The 11,057-nt window shown below is 38.6% G+C and overlaps 1 protein-coding gene across 1 annotated transcript in view; it reads left to right on the forward strand.

Moving 5' to 3' along the window:
- pde11a (phosphodiesterase 11a) overlaps positions 1-11,057 on the forward strand; it is a 96,314-nt gene that overhangs the window by 83,649 nt on the left and 1,608 nt on the right. The window contains exons 11-16 of the mRNA XM_079822451.1: positions 826-972; positions 1,264-1,371; positions 1,469-1,578; positions 1,761-1,851; positions 9,947-10,047; positions 10,869-11,056. Of these exons, the coding sequence (XP_079678577.1) occupies positions 826-972; positions 1,264-1,371; positions 1,469-1,578; positions 1,761-1,851; positions 9,947-10,047; positions 10,869-11,004 (693 nt within the window). The 3' untranslated portion in view covers positions 11,005-11,056. The remainder of the gene's footprint in view (positions 1-825; positions 973-1,263; positions 1,372-1,468; positions 1,579-1,760; positions 1,852-9,946; positions 10,048-10,868; position 11,057) is intronic.

Below are 11,057 nucleotides of genomic sequence, written 5' to 3' on the forward strand. Positions count from 1 at the left end.
AAATGTATATACCCCAACAAGCTGGGTAAAAATAACCCAGCACAGGGTTGCCAAAATAACCCAGAATTGTTTGTTTTTAACCCAGCATTTTTTAGAGTGTAATCTTTTCAAAACTGTTAAACTTAAGTTCAGAACCTAACAAAACAAAATTTGCAACATTTTTTACAGTAATACCATATTGAAATATATTCTGAATCTAAAAAAATCTAATACTATCAGCTCATACACAAGTGTTAGCCTTTCAATTCATTACCATCCATTCAAAAGGGGAAAACTTACATAACATAAACCGCAGTGAATTAAAAGCACTAGAGCGTGTCATTCTTGTTTTGTAAAGAAATGTCACAAAAGAAATCATTGTATAATGCTACCTGATGTTAGTGTTTTTTAGGTCTTTGTGTGTGTTTGTTGGTTGAAAACCTTTGCAAGTGTTATTGAAGAATGAGTTGATTTGAAATGTTTTTAATAGTTTTAGGGCATTTTGAATATGAATGAACTGCTGTGAAGATGAAGTTCTGGAAAAAGAGTTTTGAAAAAGTGACCTAAGTATTGAGAAATGTGTCCTGGCGATTGCTGTAGTAAATATCCACAATTAGAATGTGTTAATGACGTCGCAACACACACGGCTCAGCAGTCCCTCATTAGATCTGTGAGTGTGTGTGTAGTGTCTCATTAACACGGCTGTGAGCTTCACGCGTGAATCACAGAAAACTCTGCCGCTAGTTTCGTTCCATTCACAAAGCATCTGTTTTAAAGCATGTGAGAGCAAACTCTCTGCATACACACACACACACACTCTCTCTCTCTCTATTGTTCTTTCCTCAGGCAGCGAACATCCCTCTGGTGTGTGAACTGGGCATTGATAAACTATCATTTGATGACTTCTCTCTGGATGTGGACGCCATGGTCACTGCAGCTCTGCGGATGTTTATGGAGCTGGGAATGGTGCAGAAATTCAAAATAGACTATGAGGTCCACACTTCTGCATTTCTTCTCTCAGCGGTATCACACGAGCAAGAGTGCTGTTGTACTGAATATCAGCCAGGCTGTGATTTGACCCTGAGCAAAATATAATAAAAGTTCACTATTCAGCAACAAAATTTGGCCAGTTATTTGGAAAGTGACAATAGTTCCAAACGTCCCACTGAAACATGTTGATATGCTCTATATCAGCACTCTTGGCCAATCAAATTAGAGGACAGTAACGACTGTAGCTGTTGTACAAACACCTTTTAACATCACATTTCTGCTTGTTCTTTCTAGACACTTTGTCGGTGGCTGTTGACCGTGAGGAAGAACTATCGCATGGTTCTGTATCATAACTGGAGACACGCTTTCAACGTTTGCCAGTGCATGTTTTCCATGCTGACGGTGAGGGACCTACTCTGTGTGTGTGTGTGTTCCTTTGCCTCTCTCACTACCTTTGCCACAGACGTGTGACTTTTTGTTCATGTGTGTTTGTTTGCAGACGGCCGGCTTCCAGGAGACTCTGACCGAGATGGAGACTCTGGCTCTGATAGTGGGCTGCATCTGCCATGATTTGGACCACAGAGGAACCAACAACGCTTTCCAGGCCAAGTGAGACTCAATCACTGCTACTCAAGCACTGCTCAAGTTTGACATCTTTTAAAAGCCGAGTGTGTTCACTTAGGATTGTAGGATCTGTGCTGGAGTTCCATAGACTGCATGTTTTGAGCTTTGAGTGGATTTGGTTCCAGCACAGAAATACAATGACATCTGTGACATCTGTTCTTCCTCAGGACGGGGTCAGCTCTCTCTCTTCTTTATGGGACATCAGCCACACTAGAGCACCATCACTTCAACCATGCTGTTATGATCCTACAGAGCGAGGTAAACCTAAAGTCACCATGAAATCAAAAATTGCAGTGTTTAATATGTGATTTATATCATTTAAAAAACTCACAACAACATCTAGCAAACAATGACGATCCAACGAGAGCTGCATGATTAATCATTGAAAGATTGCAATCTCAATTCACTGATTCTCAATCGCTGTGTGATCGAGCTGCCACTGAGCCAGAGAGAGCAGTTGTCATGTATAGAGACAGTGCACCCGGAAAGTATTCACAGCGCTTCACTTTTTCCACATTATTCCAAAATGGATTAAATTCATTATTTTCCTCAAAGTTTTACAAAGAATACCCCATAATGACAACGTTAAAAGATGTTTGTTTGAAATCTTTGCAAATGTATTAAAAAAACAAAAGAAAATCACATGTACATAAGTATTCACAGCCTTTACTCGATACTGTGTTGAAGAACCTTTGGCACCAATTACAGCCTCAAGTCTTGTTGAGTTTGATGCTACAAGCTTGGCACGCCTATTTTTGGGCAGTATCTCCCATTCTTCTTTGCAGGACCTCTCAAGCTCCATCAGGTTGGATGGGGAGCGTCGGTGCACATCCAGATCTCTCCAGAGATGTTCAATCGGGTTCAAGTCTGGGCTCTGGCTGGGCCACACAAGGGCATTCACAGAGTTGTCCCGCAGCCACTCCTTTGTTATCTTGGTTGTGTGCTTAAGGTCGTCCTGTTAGAAGATGAACCTTCGCCCCAGCCTGAGGTCCAGAGCGCTCTGGAGCAGGTTTTCATCAAGGATGTCCCTGTATTCATCTTTCCCTCGATCCTGACTAGTCTCCCAGTTCCTGCCGCTGAGAAACATCCCCACATCATGATGCTGCCACCACCGCTTCACTGTAGAGATGGGATTGGCCAGGTGATGAGCAGTGTTTCCTCCAGACATGATGTGTGCCATTCAGGCCAAAGAGTTCAATCTTTGTTTCATCAGACCAGTGAATTTTGTTCCTCATGGTCTGAGAGTCCTTCAGGGGCCTTTTGGCAAACTCCAGGTGGGCTGTGATGTGCCGTCTGGCCACTCTACCACACAGGCCTGATTGGTGGAGAGCTGCAGAGATGGTTGTTCTTCTCCACAGAGAAACGCTGGAGCTCTGTCAGAGTGACCATCGGTTATTGGTCACCTCCCTGACTAAGACCCTTCTCCAATCGCTCAGTTTGGCCAGATGGCAGCTCTAGGAAGAGTTCTGGTCCAATCTTCTTCCATTTATGGATGATGGAGGCCAATGTGCTCAATGGGACCTTCAATACTGCAGAAATGTTTCTGTACCCTTCCCCAGATCTGTGCCTCGATACAATCCTGTCTTGGAGATCTACAGACAATTCCTTGGACTTCATGGCTTGGTTTGTGCTCTGACATGCACAGTTTACTGTGGGACCTTATATAGACGGCTGTGTGCCTTTCCAAATCATGTCCAATCAACTGAATTTACACAGGTGGACTCCAGTCAAGCTGTAGAAACATCTCAAGGATGATCAGTGGAAACAGAAGCACCTGAGCTCAATTTTGAGTGTCATGGCAAAAGCTGTGAATACTTATGCACATGTGATCTTTTTAATTTTGTTATTTTTAATACATTTGCAAAGATTTCAAACAAACCTCTTTATAATCTCATTATGGGGTATTGTTTGTAAAATGTTGAGGAAAATAATGAATTTAATCAATTTTGGAATAAGGCTGTAACATAACAAAATGTGGAAAAAGTGAAGTGCTGTGAATATTTTCCGGATGCAGTGTATGAAACAGCTTCACAAACAGTCTTTTCAACCATACAGTATTACTATTTCTGTCTTACAAACAATTAAAATTATCACTGAAGTACTGGGATTAAAGTTTATAGTTCAGATATAAACACTGATATGGCAGTGATCAAAATAGAGCAAATCACCATAATAAACTAGCCGTCTTCAAATAAATTACTGTATCAATTACATTGTTACACCAGTAGGCGGCGACAAGTGACTATTAAAAATGTTTGTCATTGAATCACTCATTCAAAAGATTCATTCAAAAACACTCATTCATCCAGTAATGAAAAAAGTGAAGTATTTATGAGTGAGTCATTGAATCATTCATTCAACTTTGCAAACAATTCCATTATACAAATCCTTTTCAAGACATATCATTCTAGAACTTTAGCATTATACCATCAACTATCCATTCTAATGAATAACTTAAGATATACTGTACAAACAGTGAGTTCTGGTTTAAAAACTGAGCCACACAATAGTTTATAATCAATTCTATTGTAGAACTTCAACTACAATTCTGCACAAAGTTTACAATCCGTAACATTCTTGAACTTAAGTCATAATACACAGCAGTTCACCATTAATACAGTCGGCAAACAATCCATTCTTACCTTAATACATAAAATACTAAATAATATAAACAACTTGAGCTATCATACAAAGAGACTTACTTTGTAATCAATCCTATTCTGTAACTTAAGACATAATACAATTACTAATTCTAATTTAGAACTTAATCAGTTCCGTTCTTGAACTTAAGCTATAATATATATTATATAACACAGTATACAGTATAATACTATAATACAGTAAACTGTTTGTAATCCATTCTCATTTAGAAATCAAACCATAATAAAAACATAATGAAGTGAATATGTCATATAAATCCAAAATATATGTAAAGGGTTAAAATGGGTAGTCATTTATGCTTGTGTTGTGAAGACTTTTAAACACTTCGTATAATCATCTACACTAAACCAGCAAAATAAATCATTTTTACTACAGAAAACAACATAACATGGCAGATGAGAGAGAGAGGTGAATAAATTACAGCTGTGCTAACTGACAGATGTTGACTGTGAATAATTGCTTTCTACAGATCCAGCATGTTTATCTGTGTCACTGTCATTTGCATACAAATGAGCCTCGGTCATCATTTACTCCGAGAAAGAGCGCGTTCACTGACCAGCCGACAGACGAGCATTAATTAAGCCGTTCCTTAATGAAATGGCAGCAGTTGCTCTGCTCTTTAATCTGGTAGGGATAGATATAGCCTATCCGAATTCCCATCATGCCTTGCAGTTACTGAAAAGCAGAAAAACTTTAGTGTCCTTTTCTATGATCGATAGCTATCCCATCGTGAAAAGACCAGGTGTAAATGCCCTCATTTAAATCCATAAACCGCTTCAGGAGGAGGTTTGAGACACATTTCACACGAAACTGGATGTAAATGCTCTCAAGCTTGTTATAGCCTACTGGCAGCCAGATATGACAGTGCGGTCCTATTGCTTCTATTGCGGTCTTTAATCTTGAATTTATTTGATGATAAATAAAATGCAGCTCATATCTGTTGCTTTCGTAGATGTGGACATCGTTTTATGCTATTCAGGGTCTTTTTGACCTCAAATGATGTGTGAGCGGGCATTATGCAAATGTATTTTCTAGTGACACACATTAGGATTCGAATTACAAACGACTCGTATTGACGGTTCAGAGTCGATTCTTTCCTTTGGGAGACAATAACTTTATTTATTGTGCACTTTCGACTTTACAGAAGGTTTTCATTCACAAAAAGATATTACACACTGTATGAAAAGGAATATTAGGAAAACCATAAAAGGGGAACTTAAACAAATACAATACATAGCAATCAAGTGACACGTATGACATTTTTAAATTAAATCATTTTACTTTAGGCAGACAGGGAAAATCCAACATCCAGTGTGACAAAGATTTTGGGGTGGGATCTTTTCTCTTATCAGGGATGTACGGTGGCCCAGTAGTGCACAACACAACGAAATTTAAAAAGCATACATAAGTTCACAACACAACAAAATAAATCCACAACACAACGGAATGAAACCACAACACAACGAAATCAAGCCACAACACAAAGAAAAATCCACAACACAACGAAATCAAGCCACAACACAACGAAAAATCCACAACACAACGAAATAGCCACAACACAACGGAAATGCTCCCAACCACTTGGGGGCACTCGGAGCGCTGTAAAGTTGCCACTGTTCTATAGAGTTGGCAATCTTACAAAGAAATCAATACCACAATTAGTTTCAACAGTATGTAGGCTAACCATTGTTTATCTATATGAAATATTAATTTTAAATCACATCACCTACATGCATTATAGCTGCATATTTATGCTCGAGAATGCTTTGACCCGATACCACGGCGCTAAGGGAACGTCTGCCAATTCCACCAATTGGTTGAAATGTATAATTTGTATGAATTAAAATTACTTTTTAACATTTAAAAACAGACATGTTAAAATTCCACAGCTTGATTGTATTGGTAAAATTGACTTAATAATGCACAACACAACATTGGAATTTGAAAATTAAAAAAAAAAAAAGTTAATTTAATTCATACAAATTATTTCAACTTGGTGGAATTGGCAGACGCTCCCTTAGCGCCGAGGCAGCGGGTCAAAGCGTTCTCGAGTATAAATATGCAGCTATTATGCACGTAAGTGATTTTTAATTGATATTTCATGTCGATATACAACTGCACACTTAAAACTGATCGTAGTGTTTAAATATTTGTAAGATTGGCGAATCTATATAGAACAATGCAAGGAAAACTAACTTTAGCGCACTCCGAGAGTCCCCTAGTGGTTGGGAGCATTTCCGTTGTGTTGTGGCTATTTCGTTGTGTTGTGGACTTTTCGTTGTGTTGTGGATTTTTCGTTGTGTTGTGGCTTGATTTCGTTGTGTTGTGGATTTTTCTTTGTGTTGCGGCTTGATTTCGTTGTGTTGTGGATTTTTCTTTGTGTTGCGGCTTGACTTCGTTGTGTTGTGTCTTGATTTCGCTGTGTTGTGGTTTCATTCCGTTGTGTTGTGGATTTATTTTGTTGTGTTGTGAACTTATGTATGCTTTTTAAATTTCGTTGTGTTGTGCACTACTGGGCCACCGTAGGGATGTGTTTCCCAAAAGGATCGTTCCTTTTCAAGGGAACTCCCGCTGCGTCATTGACACTTTGGGAACGCTTTGCGTGAAATAACATATTCCTAATTTGTTGTGGAGTGAGGGGAACTAAAATAACCAATAGCTATGTTTGTATAGTTTATAATGTCTGTAGTACATTATAACATTTCGCTTTATTTACCGGTATTATTTCTGAATGCAATCAAATGCGACTTACCTGTTTTTTTTTTTCAATCAAAAAATGAATTGGTTAAAATCCTTGTTGGTTAACGGTTAACCAGTTAATTAACGTCCCATATATAGGCCTAGCTAACAAATTAGTGTAAAATCAACTTTGCGTTGCGAATGCATTAATAATCAAAAGTGTGGAAAAGTGCTGAGCTGAATTTTTGTGCCATCTATTGGTTGAATGGAGAATACAGTCAAATGGCCCACTGTATACAAGTATTCTTATGCTTGGCTTGACTTGTTTTAATGTAAACGATTGTAAGCCTATATATGGGTTGTGACAAAATAAAAAAAGGGTCGCTCTTAAAAAAGTTTGAAAACCACTGCCCTAGACCAGGGTATGTTTCTAAAGTCTCCACTAATGTGGCCTGGGCCCGTATTCATAAAGATTCTAAGAGTCCTCTCAGAAAACTCAGGAACCCTTTAGTCTCCAGCGCCACCATTTTCCAAAGCTGCAACCTACCTGGAGTCTCCAGAAGTGAAGGTGTCAGGATCTCAGAGACTTCAGTTAGGTAAAGAATCCTAAAAAATGACCCCCACTAGATAAGAGTCACAAGCTGAAGTGTTGTAAAATACATGAAGAAGGTTTTTTTATAGGCTTTATGGACAGATAGGTTGAGAGTGACTCTTGAAGGACCAGCACCACATCCTCTAGTACCACTGTTTGAAGAATTCATCTTCCAGAATCTGGCAGTGCGTTTTGGGAGTTCATTTTAGTCCATCTCTGCAAAACGGACTTCAGGATGGACTAAAATGAACTCCCAAAACGTACTGCCAGATTCTGGAAGATGGTGGTTTGAAAGTTGGATTTAATGCAACAAACATGATCCCTGCACGATCTAATCTATAGCGTCTTATTAAGTCACTGTCATCCATTGTCTGCATCACATTTCTTCTCCCTCTTCGTCTTTCTGCCATTTTCTCCACTGCTAAAGAAACTCTTAAGCCTCTTAAAAGTCCTCGTCCGTGCTCCTAACAAATTTGATCTTAAGACCTCTTTTAAGGGTTAAGATCCTTTCTGAATTACTTTTTTCTTTACTAGGATTTTTTAGTTGATTTTAAGAGTAAACGCCCACATTTCTAAGAATTTTCTTAGAATTTTGTCACTAGGAGCTGCTCTTTGCATTAAGATTCTTTATGAATACGGGCCCAGGTCTATTGTGCTGCAGGCCTCCATTTGTAAACTTGGACCAGGAAATAAATAATGTGCTTTGCCTAGTCAGGTTTTTAGATGCTTATGTCCACAGAGCTGCCCTGTGGCGTAAAAGTGAACAGTTGTTTGTATGCTTTGGCCCCCTAACAAGGGCTCACCCGCATCAAAGCAAAGATTGAGCAAATGGATAGTCAAGGCTATCTCTCTTGCTTATGAGTCGGCCGGATGACCTACTCAGTTAGCAATCCGGGCCCATTCTACTAGGAGTATGGCTGCCTCTAAAGCCTTAGTATCAGAAGTGTCACTTCAGGATATATGTGATATGGCAGCCTGGTCTTCACGGCACACATTTGTGAGGTTTTATGACCTTGACCTGAGCTCTACACCCGGGGTTCAGGTGCTTTCGTTTTAGTTGACATTTTCACTGGACAGGCACTGGTCAATGTGGCCACGTGGGTATAGACGTTCCCAAAGCGCCAATGACGCAGCGGAGAGGGAACGCTTGGTTACGACTGTAACTTTGGTTCCCTGAAGAGGGAACGAGCGCTGCGTCGCCTTGCCATACCTCCTGCGTATAGAGGTTACAGTCGTAACTGAGTGTTTTTGCTCTAAATTTGTGTTGTGTTGATCAGTTATAATGTAAAAAACACACAAGAAATGAACGGGCGATACCACAACACATTCCTGATGGAGTAAACACACACAAATGTTATTTTAATTTTAAAAGTGTTTGTTCTTCAGTTGATGGCAGCAATCTTCTATTGAACCATGACACAATGTTATCTCCATGAATGAAAAAGAGAAATGTGGATTTTATATAAAAGTTGTTTAAAAAAAAACAACAGTTTTAAAGCTACACTGTGTAACTTTTTTAGTTTATTCTTAGCTAAAAACACTTAGTTCTTTCAAAAATATATGTGCTGATTAATGTATATTTACTTCTTTCAAGTAATAAAGTATTCTCGTAAGTTTATAATATGCCATTGAAAATACATACGGGTGAGGGGTTCGAATGCAGGTCGCCATGTTGCCCCTCCATCTTGAAAGTACATTAGCCAAAGAGGGACATCCCGTGAATTCAAGCTTCGCCTTTTGCGTTTTAACACTCGATTGCACCGTGTCGAATGTGGACGAGGTCGAACTGAAAGCCATATTAATCTTGGACTAAATCGGCCACCGTAGGAGTTAAAACGAAATCGGAATTGAGAGGAAGAGAAACTAATATTAACTGGATGGTCATATACCTTTAACCGCTAGATGGGGGAAAATATCACACAGTGTAGCTTTAACAAATCAGTAAAAACACAGGTGTAAACAGGGCCTTACAGTTCAAAATCTGAATCTGAGCTTAATGACAACATTCAGAAATAATATACAATCTAAAAATAATATTCAACTAAAGCAAGAATAGTACGCCTGTCTCAGACTCAGACAGTAAATGCATGCGTGTAAATAAATGTGCTTCTCTGAATCCAGTGTAAACTTCACACAGACATTTCAATATCCGTTTATTTTAATCAGGCATTCGGATGCAAGCATGTGTGGGTGGCTTGAATTCAGTATGTTAAGTATGGTTATATATTCATACACAAACCCACTTTATGTGGAAATGTATCCTGACGTACTGTATTTTTGAAAAGCGCCTGTATCTAAAAGCACATGCTCACACTCGACCATAAAACACCTTCAGTGCAGATCTTCACAATCGTCTGAACAATATTTAATGACTCAAAAATGGATAAAAACAGTAGTTTAATTTTGTCTTTGTCTCTCTAGGGTCACAATATCTTCTCTAATCTGTCTTCACACGAGTATGGAGAACTCATGCAGCTGCTGAAACAGTCCATACTGGCCACAGACCTAACGCTCTACTTCCAGTGAGTTCTGCTGCGCTCTCTCTCACAAATCAATGTGACAAATCTACACGATCGCTCAAAGGTTTTTGGCATCAGTAAGACAATAATAAATGCTTCAGCACAATCAATCAGCACATGGATAATAATCATCATATCTGAATGATTTCTGAAGGATCATGTGTCACTGAAGACAGCTTTGATCACAGGAATAAATTACACTTTACTATATATTCACATAGAAATAGTAATAATATTTCACTATATTACTGTACTTTTGATAAAAATAAATGCAGCCTTATGGAAAGCATGAGAGACTTCTTAAAAAACATGAATAAATCTTACTGAGCTCAACCTTTTGAACGGTGGTGTATCTACAGTATCACCAGTTACACACATAAGCATTAGTAGCAGAAGTGTTGCGTTATTAAGCATGATGTTCTTAATAATAAATATATTGTATTCACACCACATTGCACCATGTCTAAGAACAGCCCTTTAATGTGGGGAAATCACAGTAATTCATGACTTATTACTTCTAGAAATGCAATGCATTTTTTAAAATATATATTTTGGTAACCCTTTATTTTAGGGTGATGTAGTTACATGTTACATACTTTAGTAATAACGGTACATTATGCATAATAATATTAACTAACCCAAAGCAGAACCCTACCCGTAACTATAGCTATAGTAAGTACATAGTTAATATAACATTGTGCTTGAGTAAGTACAATGTAACTGCATCACCTTAAAGTAAAGTGTAACTGATATTTTTAAATGTACTTGTTGCAGACTCTTTTTGTGTGCATGTGTGTGTGAAACTTTCCTGCTTCACATTGCAGCAGTGATTTGGTGCTGTTGGTAGGAAATGTGCTAAACTTTCTTGACCCTGCACTGCCGCCATGTGGCAGGAGTGTGAACTGCACAGAGCTCATGGAGTTTCCATTCACAGGAACAGAAATTCCTTCTTTGAGCTAGTGAATAAAGGGGAATACAACTGGAACGTGAAGGAACACAGAGATATGTGCAGG

This window comes from Gobio gobio (assembly GCF_949357685.1).
Source record: "Gobio gobio genome assembly, chromosome: 7".
Taxonomy (NCBI): Eukaryota; Metazoa; Chordata; class Actinopteri; order Cypriniformes; family Gobionidae; genus Gobio; species Gobio gobio.